General features: G+C 35.2%; 1 protein-coding gene across 6 annotated transcripts in view; it reads left to right on the forward strand.

The window, feature by feature from the left end:
* The window catches only part of LOC113105564 (A-kinase anchor protein 13-like), a 62102-nt gene that overhangs the window by 36426 nt on the left and 1950 nt on the right, over positions 1 to 23726 (forward strand). For 4 of the 6 annotated variants that reach the window (XM_026266700.1, XM_026266705.1, XM_026266701.1 and 1 more), the window contains exons 11-37: positions 1647 to 1912; positions 3160 to 3207; positions 4358 to 4417; positions 6034 to 6220; positions 6428 to 6530; positions 7963 to 8005; positions 8101 to 8209; positions 9879 to 10041; positions 11623 to 11690; positions 11843 to 11894; positions 11972 to 12116; positions 12664 to 12767; positions 13036 to 13182; positions 13818 to 14065; positions 14316 to 14441; positions 14529 to 14646; positions 16021 to 16272; positions 17798 to 17874; positions 18394 to 18575; positions 19075 to 19157; positions 19467 to 19643; positions 19837 to 19989; positions 20185 to 20246; positions 21129 to 21173; positions 21464 to 21514; positions 21616 to 22053; positions 23361 to 23655. In XM_026266700.1, coding sequence (XP_026122485.1) covers positions 1647 to 1912; positions 3160 to 3207; positions 4358 to 4417; positions 6034 to 6220; positions 6428 to 6530; positions 7963 to 8005; positions 8101 to 8209; positions 9879 to 10041; positions 11623 to 11690; positions 11843 to 11894; positions 11972 to 12116; positions 12664 to 12767; positions 13036 to 13182; positions 13818 to 14065; positions 14316 to 14441; positions 14529 to 14646; positions 16021 to 16272; positions 17798 to 17874; positions 18394 to 18575; positions 19075 to 19157; positions 19467 to 19643; positions 19837 to 19989; positions 20185 to 20246; positions 21129 to 21173; positions 21464 to 21514; positions 21616 to 22053; positions 23361 to 23655 — 3802 coding nt within the window. The remainder of the gene's footprint in view (positions 1 to 1646; positions 1913 to 3159; positions 3208 to 4357; positions 4418 to 6033; positions 6221 to 6427; positions 6531 to 7962; positions 8006 to 8100; positions 8210 to 9878; positions 10042 to 11622; positions 11691 to 11842; positions 11895 to 11971; positions 12117 to 12663; positions 12768 to 13035; positions 13183 to 13817; positions 14066 to 14315; positions 14442 to 14528; positions 14647 to 16020; positions 16273 to 17797; positions 17875 to 18393; positions 18576 to 19074; positions 19158 to 19466; positions 19644 to 19836; positions 19990 to 20184; positions 20247 to 21128; positions 21174 to 21463; positions 21515 to 21615; positions 22054 to 23360; positions 23656 to 23726) is intronic. The other 2 variants (XM_026266703.1, XM_026266706.1) reach the window with 2 other exon arrangements.

Genomic DNA, 23726 nt, shown 5'->3' on the forward strand with positions numbered 1-23726 from the left:
TTTCCACTGGGTCACATGGTTGTAAGTTCTCTAGAACCCTTTTAAACCTCTTGCACGCTCACACACACACACACACTTATAAACCACCCCCTCTGCTTCCTCGCACACATGCTCGATAGAAGCTGTTGCAGGGGCACATGAATAGAGGGCTTTCATCCCCCCAGAGCTCTGACAAAAACCTCAGTGTGTGTCAGAAGCTCAAATCCTCTTCCCCTTGTCTCTCATGGCACCAGCGCTTGACACAATAGACTCATCAAAACCTCACCACTGCTTTAAGTTTAGGTTTTGGAGATCATAGGTTACGATCTGTGTGTGTCACAGGATGCCTGGATGGATGAAAATTAGGAGTCTCTGAGTGTGTGTTGGTGTGTAGACGTCTCGGTCAGTCTAGCAGATTCATTTCAGCCTTCTGATGATTCAGTGACATACTTTTGACTTTAAAGTGACAGACAGCAGTGTGAGAGATGCACACAAGTCTGAGGGAAACAGATGTGCACTGTAGGAGTCAGACAGGAGTGAGTGTTATTGATCAAATGTGAGGAAAAAAAATCAAAACGCTAATAAAGCAATGATATTATTGCTCTGTGTTTGACATTTTGCACCCTCTTTTGTCAATGCAAACTTTAGTCTTTAGTCTATTTTTTTTCAGTATAAAATTTTATGTATAATTCAAAAGTTAATCAATATAAGGTCAGGTTGTGGATTCAGGATTAGCTTTCTTATTGTTAACTAAAAGTATTCCGACTAATTTTCTTTAACTGAAATATACCTGAAATAAAATATAATTATTAGATTAAAAAGGTAAACATAAAAAAATGTAATGAAAATTTGAAAGGTTGGTTTTGCTGTTAACTGAAATTAAATATTGAAATACTAAAATTACTAAAACTGAATTAAAAATAAATTAAAGTTAATTAGAAATACACCCCCACCCCCACAAAAATCTGCTTGTTATTTATGCAAATCTTTTTCACGATTGGTGTTGTTATTAACTAATACACAAACTATCGAAAATTGTTTTTGTTAAATGAAATAAAGCTAATGTAAAATGTAATAACTTACATATATATATTATTGTAATCTAAATCTCAAGCTTTTAAAGAATATGAGCATCTTTATTTCATGTGACAAAAACAAAGTTTGAATCTTAGATTAAAATCTTACAACAAACTTGAACAAAAATGTGAAATGTTGCTTTGGGATCTAAATGAAATAAAATAAGTTGACTAAATCTGAATTTAACTGAATTAAAAAAATAAATTAAAGTTGTATAAAGAAATGTATAAAAATGACAAAAGCACGAAACAAAATTTCTAAATTTTGAATGGTATATAAATAATAGCGATAGAATCAGCATAGTTCTATCATAAAGAACATAAAATCTTTTCAAATATTTTCTTCCTGTCACACTGTGATACACTTAAAAAAAAAAAAAATTATATACTTGATTACTTGTAATGACATTTTTGGCAGCATAACTACCATAGTTGTTTAAGTTGAACCATTTTTTTTTCTTTTGCATACTGTCCGTTAATCATTCAGACAAATCCAGGTTTTGTAGCACTGTAGCACTTTGCTGAGTAATTTTCATCTGTCTGAACAAAACCGTATTTGTTCATTTGTGTGTCTGATTGTTTCTTGCTCAGAGGCAGGAGGCAGTAGGGGGAGGCGACAGCACGAGCGAGGTGTCCGTCTCCTGCTCCTCCACAGACGACACGGCCAGCGTGGGCCATCCCAGCTCCTCGGCCGAGAGCTCAGAGGAGGTGCGGCACGGAGGGGAGGCGGAAGAGGAGGCCAAAGACAGCTTAACAGAGGGGCCGCTGCCCACCGTACGCTCGCTCTCTCCCTTCCGCAGACACAGCTGGGGTCCTGGGAAGAACCAGGGAGGGGAAGAAGAGATGAACCAGCGCAGGTACCTGACTTCATGGTTTTTATTAGGACCATGCATACTTTCTGCTCTGTGAAAACTGACTCTCAGTGCATTATTTAATATATGAATTCGAAAATATTTAGAAAATTGTATATTTAAACATCAAAGTAGTATTTAAAATACTGGATTTAATTAATAATGATAATTAAATATTATAAGATAATTCTTAAGAAAAATATTTATTTTATTTTTATTTTATTTTTTTAGTCATGCTTAGTTGTCATAATGTTGCAATGCAAGATGAAGATGTCTTATTGGTACTAACATATGATATACAGACAGACTACAATTCAAAGTTTTGGGGTCGATGAGATTTTTTTAAATGCTTTTGCTAAAAGCCTCTTATTCTCACAGGGGCTGTATTTATTTGTTTAAAAATACAGCAAAAAGTGGTAAAATTGTGGAATATTATTTAAGTTGAAAATACCTGTTGTTAATTTCAATATATTTAAAAATGTAATTTATTTCTGTGATTAAAACGCTGAATTTTTAGTCTTCAATGTGACATGATCCTTCAGAAATCATTCTAATATGCTGATTTGCTGCTCAAGAATAATTTTCATTTATAATTATGCATCTTGAAATAGAAGTCTAGATGCATATTTTTTGTAGAAATGTGATACTTTAAAAGTAAAAGAGCAGCATTTATTTGAAATGGAAATCTTTTAGCATTATAAGCGTCTTGACCATCCCATCTGATCAGTTGAATGCATTCTTGCTGAATAGAAGTATTAATTTATTTAAACACAATTCCTGGTCCCAAACTTTTGAATGGTAGTGTAAATGTATGTGCGTAAATAAGTAAAGTGTTGCCAAATCTTTTTAAAAAAGGGATTTGTAATCCATTTGTAAATGCTAGAGCAATATGGTAAATGAATATGATGGAAATGTACATCTTTTCACAGACAACTGCCCAAATTGTGTTTGGGTTTTCAGGTTTTGAGGCTCTGAATTCACACTCTCTCAGTACACACTGAATAATAATGCTTTAACACTTTAAACCCAACACACCAAAGCATGCCTTGCTCTGAGAATGACGTCGCTCAAACTTCTCCATCATATGACACCCTCATGTCTTTGCAGTCGTTCTCACCCCGCTCTTCCCTCTGTTACTCATTTGAATTCACGTTTCATACTTTACTAGTTTCACTTTGACCTTTCAGAGACTCTTATTATAGTCGTAGTAGATTAAATATCTCATATTTCCTCTCATCATCTTTCCATTACAGTTCTGTACGAAGTGCAGGAGAGGAAAAGCCTGTGTTTTACCGAAGAAGGTATCCCGTTTTCTTTTATATTCTTGAGTATTTTGAGAAGTGCATTAGTATCTGAAATCCTTATAGAGCACAACAGTGATTCCCATTTCCATGCATCCCAGAAATCACAGTACTGAGGTATTGGCAGTTAAAACTGGTTTATTTGGTTTAAAAAGTAAATGTGTATTAAAATAAATAAATATTTGCCAGAAGTAATAAAGTAATAAATACATTTTCTCCATAGTTTTACGTACAGTTAAGTAACAGTACTTCTCTTTTTTTATTTGAATTATTTATTGTATAATTCATACATTTATTTAAAATGTATTTATTTTTATAATTTGTAAATTTTGTATGTATTAAATATTTTTTTTAATTTTGTATTAAACATATTTAGTATATTTTATATGAATTTATTCATTTCCATACTATCTACAGCATTTGTCTGTCTGTCTATTCATTTTTTATAAAAACAAAAAAAAATATTTATATATCAATTTCCATTTATTTATTTATTTATTTATTTATTTATTTATTCATTAATTATTTCTGTCAAATGATTATTTGCGATTAATCACATCTTAAATAAAAGTTTTTGTTTACATAATATATGTATGTGTACTGTGTATATTTGTTATGCATAGATAAAAATACAAAGTATATATTTTGAAAATATTTTCATGAGTTTATACATTTATGTATGAATATTTTTATATTTTATATTATGTATAAATATATTTATAATAATTTAATAGTAATTGAATAAACATTACATATTTTTCCTAAATATATACCGTCATGTGTTTGTATTTATATACATAATGTACACACTATACACACGTTATGTGTTTTTTTTTTTTGATGCGATGATTAATTGTTTGACAGCACTAATATATATATATATATATATATATATATATATATATATATATACACCCCCCCCCCAAAAAAAAAAAAAAAAACCTAAACAAAACCAATAAATAAAAATTCTATAAAAAAATACAAAATGAATAGGATTTGAACTTCTGGAACCCTGCTGTTGTGCTCTATCTGAGTGCAATAATCTACCCAGTAACTTTCAACAAACTGTTCACTGAATAAATGCTCATTTTTCCATTCTACTAACCCTCTAACTGGTTTGTGCCCACTGGTGCCCCTTTTTTTCGGTCAGTCTGAGCTGGTGCCCCAGTGAACCCTGTCGAGAACTGGAAGAAATTAGAGAGCTCATCAGGTACTGCTTTGTGTGCAAGCTTCCTGTAAATCCAACCGAAGAGCCAACCCCTCTAAACTAGCACAAAGAGCTTTTGCATCATCATTTGCATTACCTGTTTGTCAGAGCAAAGTGAAGCGTTTGTTTAGGCCTTATTCTGTGCTGCTTCAGTCGCCTCGGTAAAGTTTAGAGAAATGATGGCTTCTAAAGGTTCGATGTGTTGCTGCCGAGATAATTAGAGGAGCTGTTTTTTTCTGTGTAGTTTTTGTTGTAGCTTTTTTTTGTTTATCGTTACATGATGACTAATATTGTTGTTCTCGTAACTGGTCCAAATGTCAGGTAAGAGGATGTTTGTAACAAACCTGCTTCAGAATGTTTCACTGAAATGTAAAATTGTATTGATTTGGCAAGACTACAGCAGGTTACAGCAATTAAAGTCAAATATTAAATTCCATTTTGTTTTTACTATGAAATTTTTGTATTTATTTTTAGGTTTACAATAATTGTGACCTATATGTAATTAAAATTTTCACATTTGAAAAAAAAATCTAGCAACTATATATATATTGTTTTCATAGAGTATGGTTTTGTTTTTTATTTCTCTTAGGTAAGTGAGTTTTTTATTTTAATTTATTTTGTGGTTTGAATGTGGAATACATGCTTGTGTATATATTAGCATCCCAAAACACTTCTCCATTTGCCTTGGTTTGCTCTTGTGCTCTTCACTGTGCTGCTTTGAGCTTGTGTTTTGTATATGACATTGCTTCTGAGAAAAGGTCTTGGTGTCTTGTACTAACAGCAGCCATTCTGTTGGGGAAATTCACTATTTTCAAATACTAGACTTTAAAGAAATATCCTAAACCTGTTAGCTTTGTATAGTCTCAGACCACCCAGCTACATTTTGATACTGCACTTTTAGTACTTTCTGATGATTTCCCAAGAAGTGTTTTAATTTTATGGCAGTATTTAAGTAGCTGCGCATCATAGTTATTTTCTAAAAGTGATCATATTGTATAATAATAAGTAATGCATTTTTAGTGTGGATACATCTGTGTTGGGTGTAGTGCAGTGTCCGCTTTGCATATTTTGCATCTGGTTGGTCAGTAGTACACCGCACACAGACACATGCCTATGCCTTTTACGGTGAAAAGGAAACCATGTAAAAACATTATTTATTTTGAAGTGATTTAAAAATAATGAAGGACAGATGTGTGAAAGTCCAGAGTTCTCCGGATAGTTTTGGAAATATTAGACATGATGATCAGCAAGTACAAAACAGCATGTACTTCACAGCTTTGCTTTTATTTCTATTGCTTTAAATAAGACGGCTCTCAAAATTCTTTCTTTCTTTTTTGTTTTCATACACTATTTTTATAAACTTTTATTTTTTTTAAATATATATATTTATATTTATATATATATATATATATATATATATATATATATATATATATATATATATATATATATATATATATATATATATATATATATATTTTTTTTTTTTTTTTTTATTTGTTTATTTATTAACAATAATTGCATTATTTTTTATATTTATTTATAATTTGTTTTCTTTTTAATTATTTAATAATTCTTTCATAGGGTAACTGAGCTCTTTATGATGTGTTCTGTTGTAGTTATAGTTTGGAGGGTCTAGCAGCAGGGATTGAGGATGGCAAACGTTGGATACCGCAGTCCGGAGATTCGTCCGGGGATCAGAGAGGGGTTCAGAGGCAGGAGAGTGAGGAGAGGGGCTCACTGAAGTCCCTCACAGAAGAAGGTCCCGAGTCCGATTTGGGAGAATGCAGCAGTCCAGCTGAACAGGTAAGACAAGAGTCTCCGAATTGTAACATTTGGGTTAAAATACACAAACCATTTGAAATGGTTCTTGAAGCCAACATAAAACAACCTGAGCAAAAAACAGTTAACAATCCCTAGCACTCTGTTTTGCACTTTAGGTGGAAAAAGTAGTGAGCAGTATGTTTCCACGCACTTACCTTAAGCACTGAGCATCTGAGTTTGTGATTTCAGAAATCGAGGAAGTACCATCAGTTCAGACGCAGTGGTCCCTCTGTGACCCTCCCCCTCAAAAAATCAGTATCTATGCTTTCCATCAGCCAACGGGACATAGATGGTAAGTAAAGCTGCTTTATTACCAGTCCCTGGCTTCTGTGGATCGATTATACAACAGATTTTGTACTGGAAACATCGTATTAATTCCTTGTTTTAGAGGTAGAGTACAGGTGGTAACAGTATAACATAATTAGTTTTCTTCATCTGGTTTGTGTTAGTGATCCTCCACCCATTTCTCAGGCCATAAATCATCTGGTTTATTAAGTACTTGCTCTGATTTTTCCATCCCCGATGCGGCCTGCAATAGGAAGGATTCGGCGAAAGAGGCAGATCTCTTTTACCTTCAACCTCTCTCCGCTCCTCCCCAAATCTAAAAGTGTCTTTACTGTCAGCTCTTCATCTAGTGATGAGGAGGACGTCATAAGTAAGTTGCAGTAGGATCTTCAGGATAATGGCATCCTCAGCATAGTAACCTCCAGAGTCTCGTCTCTAGATGATGTCCTGTGATTCACAGAACAGTAGATGTAGAGATAGATTAAATATGCCCCCTTCCTTTGAAGCCCATCCCTCTTATAGACCAATACATTTTCTGGAACAGTTTTCAACTGTCTTTTCCTTCATAAAATAAAAGAGTGCAACCAAAAACATGCGATCAAAACTAATTTTTAGTTTTGGCTGAAATTATTGACAGAAACGATGCTGTTAGCATTTCTTTAATGACACATTTTGTTTGTATCTGTCTATCCTTCCTTCCATCCATCCATCCATCCATCCATCCATCCATCCATCCATCCATCCATCCATCCATCCATCCTTCCATTCATCCATCCTTCCTTCCATCCATCCATCCATCCAACATTTATACAAAACCCAAAAATAAATTAAAATATCCAAAATATTTTGAAATATGTACAATTTGTTCAGCTGAAATATTAAGAGAATGGTTTATTTTATAATTTAATGACAACATGACACCCTGAAAAACATTCTGTGTTCATTACCTAATTACCCAAATTTAATGACCAAAATTGCATTTTTAGTTTTGGTTTTCATGAAAAAATTAATTTCAGTTTTGGTAAAAAAATACATTAAAAAATAAAATAAAATAAAAACATTTTATTTTATTTTATTTTAAACGATTACTGTTGTTAATTGAATTTTTAGCTAAATATTTATAATCACATAAAAAATTATTAGAGCAGACAAAACCACGCATGTAAACATTTTGTTTTATTTTAGTTTTTATTTTAATGAATTTTACTATTTTTAATATATCATGTTTCCCCTATACATGCAACTAAATATGATTTGATGATATAAATTGAATATGATAATCACACAGAGTCTTTTTAATCTGGTCAATTGCTTAACCAATCAGAACTCTTTTTCAAAAAGCCAGTTTTGCATGTGTACGTAAATCAGGCTCCACCACGGGGCGATGGAGGCTGTTTGTTGTTGCGGATGCTAATTTGACTCCATCATTGTGTTTGTAGGCATGACATCGTTCACCAGTACCACCAGATCAATGGGATACAGGTAAGACGCCTATTAATATTTTGGCTCATTTCATATTGACATTTCTGGAACCACTGGAAGCACAGCAATTCATGCCTTTATATCTTGTTTTTTAGCATCACAGAGGAGGAACCTGGACCTTTAAGAGGAGAATTTGAAAAAAGTACCACCAAAGTGAGCCGGACGTTCAGCTACTTGAAGAACAAAATGTACAAGAAAGCCAGAGTAAGTTTACTTTTGTGGTCAACTTTTTTTCCTAAGTCATTTCCTGTCTTCCAAGAATGTAGATTAGATCATGTGTCAGATCATTCATACTGATGACTGGGTGCAAATTATCACCCGGTTCAATCAACTGAAAGACAGGGATTTACTAAACTGAATGAAGAAGTATATTGTGTCAGGTTCTTTCTGAGCACTAGAGGAAATAAGACAGGAAGTGGAGGCACAATAATGTTTCATCCTTTGCTCATAGCTCAGCATTTTACCCATTTAAAGGGCCAGTACTTTATTTACAAACTGCAGAGGCATAATGTGAAGTGGGTCACAAAAGTAATACTTATTTTTTATATATATATAGATATTTTTTTAGGCTACTTTACATATATTATTTCTGAATTGGCCTCCTATTAATACTATGAACTTCCCAAAAGCCATGCAGGACTCGGATTTCAAGATGTTTGAAAACATTTTGTGCAATGTAAAATGAAGCACTAGAATCAATCCCTCTGCATCATACTGGATCTTTGGAGTTGAATACACTTTAAAACATTCAGTTTATACCCTGAAAGGATCGCAGTTCTTCTTCGTGTCTAGAAATGTTTTCATAAGGGCGTTTTTACTCCAAAATGTACAGATTTCATTAGCACTTTGCCATTCTGAGAACAGTGCAATAAAAAAAAGGAAGTTAGAGTCACAGCACCTCCCAGCTCGAATTGGATCACTTCCTCCTGAATCTGAGGTGATGCTGAACTTCTTGTCTCAGTCGAGAGTCTTGCAAAGGCTCTGCCTCCTACAGTAATGTTATATAGAAAGTTTTGCGAGGTGCAGGGCCGCTATCAGAGGATAAGGAGCTTGAAAGGAGAAGAGGTAGGCCGAATCTCAGACACTGCCTCGATTGAGGAGAGTGACAGTTTCCCCTGTTGACTTTTGTTGTGGTTTGTTTAGTCTGTGTGTGTGTGTGTGTGTGTGTGTGTGTGTGTGTGTTTTGTCTCTTCTCACCTCTAGATGTTCACATTTTTCGAAATGGTTAACTCCTTAGTTGCCTAACATTGGAGTCCAATGACTTGCTCACTGTTTATTTGTCATAGTGATGATCTTTTTAGTGCATTTCATCCACAACCGACACATTTGACCATAGTGTTTTTGAATTAGGGTGTGCATTAGAAATTTCATGTTTAAAGCCAGATGATATTTGTTTCTTTCTGTACAGTTGCTTTACTTGAGGCCTGTTTTTACAAGTAGGAAGCTGAATTTTGTTACAGGAGAACTTGACAATTATAGAGAGGATGTTTGTTCATGACTCACTGAATCACAATTAACATGTCCTCAGTTTGAAATGACATTGCACCTTTTTTTATTTTTTACCATATTGCACAAACAAGCAGGGTTGTTGTCTGGTGTGCCCACTACTGTAATTTTTTGCATTGCATACTTATTAGCTCCAATCTGTGGTGCTTAAGTCCTGTACATTTAGTAATAGCAAACAAGCACCCTGTTTTGGAGCATGAAGGGTTGTGCAGTAAATGACTTTGCAGAAACGCCATTAAAGAAAATGATGAGCAATTCAAGTTAATGGGTTTAAACTGACATGCCATTACGGTGCTCAGCATATTTGAGCACTAAGTGTTAACGGCTGTCACCTGTTGTAATATTTCTTATTCTTTTTCTGGCGCAGGAAAGAGAAAAGGAAAAGAATCGGGAGAAAGACCGAGAGGCCAAAGAGAGAGAGAAGAAATCAGTGAATGGACACGTGTTCAGCACGTCAAGCTTGCTGCATCCAGCTTTGTGCCAGCAATGCAACAAAACCCTCAACACTAAAGATACTGTCAACTGCACAAGTAAGAAGCACTTCATCATTGAGGGTTTCAGTACATGCACACCGGGTGTCAATGCCGTTTTTGTTATTTATACCCTAATACTATATTATAGTGGGCATATGCTTTCATCATCTTTATTTAAAAGATAGCAGAATGCATACAATAAAATTTATTTTTGTTTTTTTAGTATGAAAATAGAATAAGAAAACATTTTTTAAAAATGTCTGAACTGTTGTGTCATGTATTTCAAAAGACGCGTTGCTTAAAAATAGGAAGCAGTTCTGATAACATCATTCACTTCCTCATGGAGCTGCTGAAGAGAAAATCCTGTTCATTCAGGGAGAAGTCTTTGTTGTATTGTTTCTACTCTTTTCCCCCTCTTTGTTTGTTTTATATTTTAATCACATATTCATATTTGTGTGTAAAAAAATCCTGTACGTTTTTTTTTTGCATCTGTCCATAGCCTTATACCCCGACCAATATATCTATATAAAAATAGTAAATAAACTATAAACCGTAAATGCAGTTATTTTAAAGGGGTCCTATGATGTGATTTCTTGTTTTCCTACATGCTGTTCGTGAATAGATAAGCTCCGTGATAATGACACAGAGTTGATAAGTTGCAAAGACTAAAGTCTCAAATCCAAAGATATTCTTTATAAAAGTGAATAATTGCAAAGAAAGAAGCCGCAACTTTTATTCTTGCTGTAGTTTTATTGTCATGGAGATGCAGTGTGTTTCCAAATATGGTAAGGGGAGAAACATTTCTGACATGCACTTTAGGTATTCGGCCAATCACAATGCACTGGATAGCTGGCCAATCAGAGAACACTGTGCATTTCGATGAGTTTTGAGTTTTATAAAAATCTAAGTTTTCCCGAAATGCGGGGCATTGAGGAGCAACAATAATGCACAGTATGTGGGAAATGTTTTTGAACCTTAAACCACACACACATTTCATTACACCAAATACACAAAATAATGTTCTTTTTACCCCTTTAATTCTTTTTTTGATGAAAAATGAAACACTACATAGTTGATTCAGGTTATTTGAGATTAGTTCTCTTTTGTGTTTGAAAGTGTTATTGTGTTTATGAATGCAGTATTTCCTCCAGGATCCATCTGATGACATGATCAATGATCTTTAGGACAAATGTGTATTTCTAGAGCTTGTTGGGATGTTCGTGGCATTTAAAATGTGCGTTTGGTGGAGTTTCCTGACTGGAAGGAATTCCTAAGCCTAAGCCCTAATGCTCCCTTTACCACTTTGACCTAGAGCCAGAATAGCAAACACAATTACTTTAATTAAACTATATTCCCACCTTGTGTTTGGTCATGGAGGAGAAATCTTTGCAAAGAGAAAAAGCTGTGTTTATGCTCAGGTGGCAAAACTGAAATATAAATCCCCGTTCACACTACAAGCTCCACGCTACAAAAATATCAACAGAATCCCATTCATTTCAATGGAGAGACAAAAGTCAGTGCAAATGTGACTGCATCTTAATACTGTATGCTAGCAGCATCTAGAATAGCATCTTTATTGAAGAAGTGAATTGCAAATGAGTACTTACCTCATGTTTTCTATTGACGTGTTTTTTGCAGATTGCAATGTGAGAGTTCACAAGAGTTGTAGAGAAAACCTCCCAGTTTGTTCCAAAAGCAGAATGAAGGTTTGAGGTTTTTTTTTTTTTTTAATTATTATTATTATTATTTTTTTTAAATGTACCATATGCTTTGTTACACATCTAGAAAAGTGTTTGCATTGTGTTCTGTTTCAAATCTTTTTTCAAAAAGTCCTTTTTTTCTGTTTCATAAACGACAGTTTGGGATACCAGAGTCCACCACTATGCCTGAAGTCACTCTACGAACCAAATGTGGGTTTGCTGGCTTTCTTTCTCTTTTTATACTCTTATTTTTATGTCCTAATGTTGCATGATATTTTTGTGTGCAGCGTCCACACTGCGGGAACGGCCCTGGTCAGCTATCTTTTCCCAAGAGGAACATTCAGTGATTGTCCCGTCCAGACGACCCGCCAGTATTATGCCCTTCCACGGCAGCAACCTCTCAAAAAGCATGTCCATCAACAATATTGCAATGTTAGTGCATAAACACATACACCAAAAAGTATTGTCAGGGTTTAAATTTTTATATATATTTTAGTATTTTATTAGTATTGTCCGGTTTTAATATTTAGATATATTTTAATATTTATGTATTCATTTATATTTCATATATATATATATATATATATATATATATATATATGTATATATATATATATATATATATATGTATATATGTATATATGTATATATATATATATATATATATATATATATATATATATATATATATATATATATATATATATATATATGTAGACATTATAATCGTAATAAAAAGATCAAGTCAAGCACAGCTTCCCTAATATTATTCACATTTGCTCAAATATAATGGGTTATATTGATGTTAAGTGCATTTAGACAATGTTCATACTTTACACAGCATGCATACTGCATTCTTAGTAGGAGAAGTGTGGTATTATGCCATTTCCAACATACAAATGTATCGCTGACTCTTACAAATCAAGATACCATTACTGATTCACTGTTATAACCACAGCACCTTGACCTCTTCCTGCAGGTTTGACGATGCGCCTCTGAGAAGCAGGTGGTATCTGTCTCAATCCACAGACTCCCTCCACAGACCAATCAAGGTGACCGCGTCCACTGAGTCTCTAGATGAAGGTAAGCAGCTATATTTCTCTCCCAAGCTTCAAAGAGCTTTCAAACTGATATGTTTCAGGGGGAAATGAACAAGTAATTAATTGTTTAGTGCTCATCTGGGAGACCTGGTTTTGAATCTGGCCTGTGTTTTGTCATGGTGTTCTTCTTATTTCCTGTCATTCCTCCCTTTCGCTGTCAGTGAAAAGGCTACTTAAAGTGTAAAGTTGTGTTAATGTTCCTGTTAATTTTTCCAGTAATGCATGGGTAAACATTTTCTTTGTCGCTGAAGGAACTGAGATGGTTGACAGCCGGTTGATGGGAGACTTTGAAACAGATGCTAAGGAACTGGAGGCTGACTCCTGGAGCCTTACTATAGATAAGAAATATCTGAAGCAACTCAAAAAGGACGTCATCAAGAGACAAGATGTCATCTATGGTAGGACAATGGAGGAATTGAATGCGTTTCCAGTTATGTTCAAAAGCATTTGCTGTTTTGTGAGTTTTTATTCACAAACTCTGTCTAAATGAATGCAGAATGTGTCCAGAGTAAAGTGTCTACTAAACAGGGTTACTATAGTTTACTACTATATATGTGTGTGTGTGTGTGTATATAAAATATTTGTATGTATAGTACTTTATTGGCACTAGCAATATTTCTCATTTTCATTTAGTTCAACTTGATGTACTAAAAGAAAAATGTAAATAAAAAAAATGAATAAAAATGAAACAAAATGTATTTATTATTTTATTTTAATATAAAATAAAAACAAATTCTACACAAACATTTTTTTAAGAAAATAAAAACTAATTAAAGTTTTTTTATTAAAGTAATAATAAAAAGAAAATAGTAGTTCAAGAATACTAAAATAACTGTGATAATTTTTGATTGATTTATTTGATTTTTGGTTGTGAAAATGTTGACTTTTATATGTAAAACAGCCAGTATCCAACTTTTACATGGATATCTCAATGAGTTTTCATCTTCATTCACAGACTCAGAAGCAGTAAGTATGATAAATGCTGCTTTTCCAGATGTCTGGATCTAAACATCCTCTTCTTTTATCAATCCAGAGCTGATCCAGACGGAGATGCATCACCTGCGGACGTTACGGATCATGTCTGATGTGTACAGTAGGGGCCTGCTGACAGATCTCCAGCTGGAGGGCCAGATGGTGGAGAAGATGTTCCCCATGCTGGAAGAGCTCCTGGAGCTCCATTCGTTCTTCTTCAGTGCTCTGCTAGAGAGGAAGAAGGAAGGCAAGCTGGAAGAGACGGATGGATTCATAATCAACAGGATAGGAGATGTGCTGGTCGGTCAGGTGAGGACATTTGATTATATACATTAATGCGTTTCTGTGTTTCAATTAAAGGACCTTTTTTGCTTACTAGTGGGTCGAATCTCCAAAAAATGGTAGAAATTGAGTAGAAATTCTAAGTGTTGTTATGGCATGAAAAGAAAAAAAGGCATTTTGTTCAGTTTGACAAGCATACGTCAACTTGAATTATACAGAGGATTCATTGTTCACATCCAAGCTCCTGTTTTGATTTATGCCACATGATGTGCTTCAGTTCTCAGACTCCAATGCAGAAAGCATGAAGAAAATCTATGGCAGATTTTGCAGTCGACACAGTGAAGCAGTGAACTTCTACAAGGAGCTGCACGCCAGAGACAAACACTTCCAGGCATTCATCAGGGTAAATACCTCACTTCATTATGCTGGTCGTTGTTCCCAGTAAATTCATGAAGATACCTCATGATCCTCAATGTGCTCTTGTTTCCAGAAAAAAATGAGCAGCAGTGTTGTCCGGCGTCTGGGCATCCCAGAGTGCATATTACTGGTGACTCAGCGCATAACAAAGTACCCGGTGCTTTTACAGAGAATCCTGCAGCACACCAAAGGTGAGCTTTAGCTGTCAGGTGTTCTAGCGTCTTCTGCTGACCACTAAGTGGTTTAGTGTTAAATCTTATTTTTAAAGAAACCAGTCAGTCAATTCTTAGCAATAGTGTTTGGGCAAAATGGTTACTTTAGCAGAAAATTTATATTTTGTGGGAGCTCAGATTCATGTTGAGACCTATGTGACACAGTCTAATTTCCCCTCTAATTCCAAATAATCTATAATAAATAGACAAAAAAGTAATAAATTATTTTTTTCTTTTGAAAGAAAATACTTGTATTCAGCAAGAATGCATTAAATTGATCAAAATTGACTGTAAAGACATTTATAATGTTATAAATATATATAAAAAAAACTGTTCTTTTGAGATTATACAAAATGTTTTTTTTTTTTGGAAGGACCATGTGACTCTGAAGTGTGAAGTAGCTACTGTAAATTGTAACTGTACAATCACAGGAATAAATTACATTTTATAATAATTATTTACATTTTAAATTGCATTTAAAAGAAATATATTCACATTAGAAAAAGTTATTGTAAGAACAGACAAAACCACTCATGTAAACATTTGTATTTTATTTTATTTTATTTTTTTATTTTATTTTATTTTATTTTTACTACTAAGTCATAAAATTAATATTAAAATTTCCATCAAAGCTAGACACAAAACATTGCTCATGTCAACATAAATAGTTTTGCATTGTTACTTGTGCTTTTAAGTAAAGACTCTAAACATTTTGAATGTTAAAAAAGTAGAAAACAATTATTCAAAACTGTAAAAATCTTTCTCAATAGTGTCAGTTTTTACCAGTTTTTTGCTGGTACTATTCTATATGATGGCCACTTTCGAAGGTCGTGAACTCCTCCGATTTTGTTTGTTCTCGGTGTCCTTTCCAAATACACATAGATGAAGAAATAACAAAACAAGACCGAGATGAGACAAGCAGACACTAAAATTGGACTTGAGCCAGAGCCGCTGGCACAAAGCAAAGTCAAGCCCTCGTTCTCCAAAGCGTCTCGTCTGTCAGTGTTTAAATAGCGCTCCAATATTTCACTCTCAGTAAACACGCTTGTCTTATGGATGGGCCCAGAGACGCAGCGTGTAAACATTCCTCATTTACCACAAATCACTTCCAACTGTTGCACAGCCAGTCTGAAAGACTTTTTGGTCACGTTCCCAACAAAGAGATTGTAAAGTGAATTAGAGCATCAAGTGTAACAAATATCCTTTCAGGGGCAATTTGAGAAGGGGATTATAGCTCTCAAGAGGATTTTATCCTGCCACTCTAATACTATAATGAAACAAAGTGGACTGGTTTGTTGTTTATAGGAATTTATCACAATTCAATTTCATACGAACCTATGTGTGTTTGTGCAGAGACAGAGAAGGATTTTGAGGACTTGACGCAGGCGCTACAGCTGTTGAAAGATATCATTGCTTCAGTGGATAATAAAGTGAACGAGCATGAGAAAAAGAAAAGGTTGAAAGAGATCTACGGTCGTATGGACAGCAAGTCCATCACGCGGATGAAGAGTGGCCAGATGTTCGCCCGAGAGGATCTGCTGCGCAGTCGCAGGCTTCTCCATGACGGTCCTCTGCAGCTGAAGAACACTGCAGGGAGACTGAAGGGTAAAACTCCCTAATTCTGTTACTGTAAATCTTGACAGACGTCATTTCTTCAACACCGTATAGAAGAAAACTGTCCACTTCTTACAACTTTTATATGTGGGTGATTCTTCCATTTAAAAAAAATGAAACACCCTCCTATGTGCTGAAATCTGAACATGTGCTCGATCTGCAGGGATTAAAGTTTTCCATTACTACGCCGGATTTCCGTCAGTTCATAAAGATGAATGATTCAGCCGTGGGAACGAATCAAATGAATGAATGATTCATTGATAAAATCAGTGTCTTGCCACCACCTGCTGGTGGATTTAGTTTCATTTTTAGTGTATAATTTCAGTTATTTAAATCATTTAATATTTATTTAATAAGACAAATAAGTTACCAATCATATGAAATTAGTATTAGTAAATTAGTTTGTACTACAGAGGTGGCACAGAAGAACACAAAAGTGGCTTGTGCTGTACATTTCAAGGCATTTAATGAGGCTCAGAGGTAGCGTGAGTGCTATTAAATTCATGTGGAGATTATTTTTTTGAATATACAATTTTGAAAACAGAAATATTAAATGATTTAAATAACTGAAATTATATGCTAAAAATTAAACATTAAATCCGCCAGCAGGTGGCAGCAGGTCACTGATTTTATCACTATATCATTCATTCAATTGATTCGTTCGAACCGTTGAATCATTTAGGAATGAAGCAATATCTTGTCTTTATGAACTGACGGAAATCCGTCGTAGCGATGGAAAACTCTCTGTGGATCAGCCTTCAATTGGGATTACTGAGAGTTGGTAATAATGTGTGATTGTAATGGCATTTTTCACTTTATGAGGGAAAGGTTGAATAAACCATTCAATTAATGTTTACAAATAAAAAGAAAACTGATATTTTTTTAGGAAAAACTATTTAAAGGAACAAAGAATTAGTATTTATTTATTTACAGGCGGTCTATTTACACTAAAGTTTGAAAAGAAAGTATCAGGTTGGGTTAGGGTGGGCTTTATTGTCCCAGTAAGGTGGCATCATTTAATAATTTGAATCAAAATGATCATTTACACTCAGTACATTATTATTGCATACTGTTTTGTAATGCACTACTATACTGAGGCACAGATAATTGCTACTGTTTGCTATCAGTAGTATAAGTAGCAGAAAAACACTATTTTAACATAATATAAATAGAATCTATAGCTATTTGCGGTTAGTGTAAATAGATATCACTAAGAAAATACTGCGATTTTCACTTATAGCATATCTCCATTTACGTTATCCTCACAAGGAAAAAAAATCACCAGTTTAAAGCTTTTTGTTTAACTTTTTTATTTTTTTATCACTAAATCATAAGATTATAATACAATTTAATCAAAGGTACACACAAAATATTGCATATTTTCACATAAATAGTATTAATAAATTATTTCTCTGTATTTGATATTAATTTCTATTGTTCTAAATATAAAAATGTAATTTTTAGTTTACTGTAACATCACCTCATCTTTTTTCTTTTCTTTTTTTTTTATCCTTAGATGTCCATGCACTTCTTCTTTCTGATGTATTTTTGTTCCTCCAAGAAAAAGACCAGAAATATGTTTTTGCATCTTTGGTGAGTGATTGGATTGTTCTTCTTTACTAGATAGTAGGTTTTAAAAATGCATTGCTACTGTATATGTCGAAATTTACATGAATGAAGGTTTCATTCTACAAATGCTGTCGAAGTTCTGTTTATTATTAATTCATGGTAACTATAATGTAGTTAACAAACGAAACCTTATTGTAAAAAAAAAGAGAAAGAGAAAGAAAGTTGCATTTACAGCCACTTTATATTTGTTTCATCATGAATTTCTAAATTGACCTATGCTTTGCATTTGGAGAAACATTTGTGTTTATCTTAACCTAATGTCTGAGGAAATAGTGTGTTTATTATAAAATGTGGCCAAATGATGTTTTATCAAGTTGAATACTTTGGTTTAGATATGACTGAAAATACTGACACATTTAAGAATACAGTGTTTGTTTTCTCTCCTCCCCTGTTCCCATCTCTCTCTTTCTCTCTCTGCATATTGTTTGGGCTTCGCTCCGCCCTCCTCCTTCTGTGTCTCACATGTCCTCTTCTCATCGACAGGACCAGCGAGCCACCGTTATCTCCCTGCAGAAGCTGATCGTGCGAGAGGTGGCCCACGAGGAGCGCGGCCTCTTCCTCATCACCGCCGGCATCGCAAACCCTGAGATGGTGGAGGTACACGCCAGTTCCCGAGAGGAGCGCAACACCTGGATGCAGCTCATTCAGGACGCCATGCACTCAATGTGAGTACCAGATATACACATCCTTACCTTTACACCAGGACATTCACTGCAAATGATTGAAGAAATAGCTAAAGCTGAAAACGAGATATTTGAGAAGCAAAATTGTATACAAAGCACACTTCTGAACTCTAATGCATATCATTTTTTCTTGTGCCGTGCATAAATCTAAAACTAAATCTATAGATCATTAACAAACTGTTTTCCCATTTAAAGCACAAACCTCATTCAACTAAGAAAAATACTAAATTATATTGTCTTTGTAGACTTTGTAGACATCTTGATCATCTTGGTTTATGGATATTTAGATAATTTACTTGAAGACAAAAATAATATGCAGAAAAAAAAAATTCTGTTGTTGATTGTTTTAAAATCAGTTATCTTAAAGTACAGAGTAAAAAGTATTGAAAAATGACAAGGGTAGTTTAATGGTATCATTCAAAAAATACCCAAAAAGTTATCAAGTGAAATATTTTGCGTGTGTGTGTGTGTGTTCACACAGAGAAAAGGATGATGATGAAGGGATCCCGAGTGAAACAGAAGAAGACAGGAAGCTGCTTGAAACAAAAACAAAAGAAATGAGAGGTGACAGCCTGCTTTCTGTTAGTTTAGCTCTTTGCCTTTTTTTCATAGTTTGTGTAGTATGTATATATATGTGTGTGTGTGTGTGTGTGTGTGTGTGTGTGTGTGTGTGTGTGTGTATATATTATTATTAATATACCATATATTTTTATAGTATAAATGAATAATTTAAAAAGTTAAAAAACTTATCAAAATTGTTTTTGTTAGTAATGTGTGTTTATAGATTTCCACTGCTACTTTCTTTAATGAAAGCAGAAGCATTAAAGCCATGATAAATCAGCAAATAACAAAACAACCTCCTTTGTTTGTTAGACATGCTCCAGAGGAAAGATGAACAGATCGTATCACTCCTGCTGGAGAAGATGAAGCTTTTCCGTGAAATGTGCGGCTCGTCCGACGACACCGCTTCAGCGATCAAAATGTTCTTCAGGGCCAACAACGAGGACGTCCCCAAGGGGGAACCCGTCATGATGGACGCTCTCAGAGAGGGTAAGAAATGCCACCAGCGTCTTCAGCTGCTCCTCACCTGTTGTCTGGAAGCTGATGTGTTCTTTATGAGTTATTTGTGTTTGGTGGCAGCTGGGGCAACATCTCATTTCCGGCTCTAATGTTCTACCAGGGCTAGTAACTCACTTAATATAATGCGGTTAGTGACGTGTTTGTGTGTGTGTGTGTGTGGCAGTGGAGATGTTGCAGGCGCTGGTGAACAGCAGTCTGGGAGGGGCGGTGGGACAGCAGGTGGCCTGCGCTCCGGGGAACATGGGACCCGTGTGTCTGCCACGCAGAGCCGAGACCTTCGGAGGGTTTGACAGCCACCAGATGAACATCTGCAAACGTGAGGCATTTCATGTCTTCATGTGTCTATTCAGGCTGTATAGCTTACAGAACAACTTTATGCACCTCTTTTACCAAGTGTTTTTTTTCTTCTTCATTTCATTCACAAAACATTGTAAATCTTCTGTATGTGAAGCAGTTGCTGATTCGATCCTGCTCACAAGTCGTGTGTGTGTGTGTGTGTGTGTGTGTGTAGATGGTGACAAAGAGGAAGCTGAAGATCTTCGGAGGACAGAATCTGACAGTGTACTGAAGAAGGTAATAATATTTTTAATGTCAGTTCAGAAACATTCTTTTATATTTAGTTGATCATCATTATTAGTAGTATTATTTCTTGTTAATTATAAAAAAAATAATATTGCTGTTATTACTGCATTTTTAATCAAATAAATGCATGTTATGCCTACTTTCAAAATATATATATTTTACATTTTTACAGACCCAAACTTTTCAACAGTAATGTTATACATTTATCAATATAAATATCTCACTGAAGTCTCACCATGTAAGCTGTTGAATCTGAACAAAGGCATTTTCCATTTTAATGGATTCATATCAGTCACATATATAAAGAACTAATCTGAATATTAATCAGGTCTATTCATTAATTGTAATATTCTCCGACTTTAGTAGGATTGTTACTTATCTGTTTTTAAGTTGATGCGACTGGAAGCTTGCTGGTTTTAAATTCATTGTTTTACACATTCTGCCACAGTTTTGTTTACACAGCATCCAGGTTAAAGGCATGGCGTTAGAAAGTGAATAAATAAATCGATAACATCCAGGTGAATCCGGCACTCTTAGAAATAGCGTGATTTATTTTTCTTCGATATTCATTTCTAATGACTGCTGGACTTCTGTTCTTAATAAAGTCACACAAAGACTATAAATGCGTGTTTTTTTTGTTTTTAAAATTGTATCCCAATAAACAGACCCAAACTGAGTCACCCTGCCCCCCAGTGTCAAGTGCTGTCATAACATCCCATCAGGTTTTGTAGCTAATGGGAGTCATTAGGGCAGAATGAATAAGCGTCTATTAGGAGCATGTGTGTAATGAGCAGCAGTGTGCTGGGCTCAGGCCTTTGCTCTGTCTTCTGCTGGGCTGAGTAAAGCTGCAGTCTCTGCTTGTTTGCTCCACAGGGAGGAAACGCCAACCTGCAGCTCCTGCTGAAGAGAAACAGTGAGGTAATGCTTCTTTTAGAGTTCAGGGTGTTATCCTTCAGCGCTCCTTGGGGCTGTGGATGATGCTTTTAGCTCGCAGAACTGGGAAAGAATTAAAGTGTATTTGGGCAGAATGTAACAGATAATGTGTGACAACTTTTCTGTAAAACATTTTCAACATGACTCCTTGAATAAGATATTTTCAGTTGTATATATCCTTTGTGATGAGTATATACATTTTCATGACTTTTTGCTTGCTTTTTTGAGATTGAGACAAATGACTGTCTGTCTTGATGGCTTGTGTTTCCTGACAGCAGATCCTGACTAGTGTCTCTCACCTTCATGACCTCCTGAGCTTACTTCAGGTGTGTATTAATACACACACACACACACACACACATACACACACACACATATATATATATATACAATATCTAAATGGTTAATCTATGGATTTTGTTTGCAGGCCGTAGTGCTGCAGCAGGACACTTTTATCGAGGACCAGCGCCAGGCCCTGAGCGAGCGCACCCCGTCCCGCTCCTCCTCTCGTCCCCCGTCGCTGGTGGAGCAGGAGAAACAGCGCAGCTTAGAGCGCCACCGACAGGAGGCCACGGCTCTGCAGCGCCAGCAGGCCGCCCACGCTGAAGAGAAGCGGCGCAAGGAAAAAGAGTGGGATGTGAAGGAGCAGGAGCTGACGGATCGCGAGGTGCTGCTGCACGTGAAGGAGGAGGAGATGCACAGGAGGAACAAGGAGCTGGAGGAGGCGCAGCAGGAGCTGCTGGGGAGGAAGGAGGACTATCAGAGGGATCTGGAGAGATTGAGGGATGCTCAGAGGAGGCTGGAGAGGGACAGGGAGCAGCTGCAGAGGGAGCTGGAGAGAGTGGAGCACCTCCGCGAGGTGGAGGTGAGTCTTCAACTGCACACTGAAGAAGGTTTTGTGCCTCCATATCATCTGTGCATTACTCATTACTGTAACTCATTCACAATAGTAAACTTCACATCATCTTTGTTCATGCAGTATTTTATTGAGAATTCTTCTCTCTTTGGCACTGAGAGCATTCAAACACATTAGAAATAGTGTGAGACAGGCAAATTTATCCAGTGACCGTTTAGGACTGAATAAAATGGGATGAGATTAGTAATGTCTAGTTTTAAACTTGACGTGACACGAACCATTGACAGATGTTTGACTACTGAAATAGCATCTTGAAAAACATTTTATAATGAGATAAAAACTTGCATGCTAAAAAATATCACAAGTTAGGGATGCAGAATACTTTGGTACTGTATCAGTTATAGGAAAATATTAGAATTTTTTTTTACTTTAGAAACGACGATAATAGCGCTGTTAAATGTAATCAATTTTTTTTTACCATGCATTTTGATGCGGACTAATAAATAATACATACATATACACACACACACACACACACAGATAGATAGATAGATAGATAGATAGATAGATAGATAGATAGATAGATAGATAGATAGATAGATAGATAGATAGATAGATAGATAGATAGATATACATACTTTAAAATGGGGAAATTATATTACAGTTCAAAAGTATGAGATCTTAAGAATGTTTTTGAAAAGTCTCTTATGCTCAGCAAAGCTGCATTTATATGATCAAAAATACAGTAGAAACAGTAAAATTTTGAAAAATTACTTCAAATGAAAATATCTGTTTTATATTTGAATGTTTTAAAAATGGAATTCATTCATGTGATGCATTCCTGCAGTTTTAGCATCATTCAAGTCTTCAGAGTCACTTTTTTTTTGTTCCATGGAAAATAGCAGCATTCATTTGAAATAGACATATTTTTGTGAAAATGTGAGTCTTTACTCAATTTATTGCCTTCTTACTGATTAAAATAATTAATTTATTCTACAAAAACAAATGAAAAAAACATACTGCCTCCAATTGTATATAATATCATTTTAAATGTATTTAGTCAAAATAGTATAGAAGTTTAACATTGGCCATTTATATATTGTCTGCCATAACACACACACACACACACACACATATGTATAATTATTGGCTTATCAATATTTGCCCAAATTTTTATATTACCCTACACATAAGATCTTTCAAATAATAGTTTTGAATATTAATGAGGAATATAATTAATGACAAGTTCCAAGCTTACAGAACATGTGTTTTGCACCTTAACGTAACCATTTATTCTCTTTTAATTTCTTCCCCAGGCTCAGCTTCAGCGCACGCCCTCCAGCACATCAGAGGACTCCCTGAAGCTCCAGAGCAGCAGCTCCATCGAGCGAGAGATCGGGGAGGGCGACTTACCGTCCAGCCCCAGGAAGAACTCTCTGTCCAGGATGGACTCCAAACAGAAGGGCCGCAGCCTCTTCTCCCTGGGCAGCAAAACCCAGAGCTTAGAAGGACAAAACCCGATCCCCACACGACTGCTTCAGCTGGCTTCATCCAAGGAGAAGAAGGACAAAAAGAAGAAGAAGAGTAAGAGCCATCCTCCTCAGGATGCAGGTGAACATAGTGAACACACACACACAGATTAATTCAATAGAGATAATGATAAATAATTGATTCAATTAGCC

Source organism: Carassius auratus, chromosome 7 (assembly GCF_003368295.1).
Source record: "Carassius auratus strain Wakin chromosome 7, ASM336829v1, whole genome shotgun sequence".
Classification (NCBI taxonomy): Eukaryota; Metazoa; Chordata; class Actinopteri; order Cypriniformes; family Cyprinidae; genus Carassius; species Carassius auratus.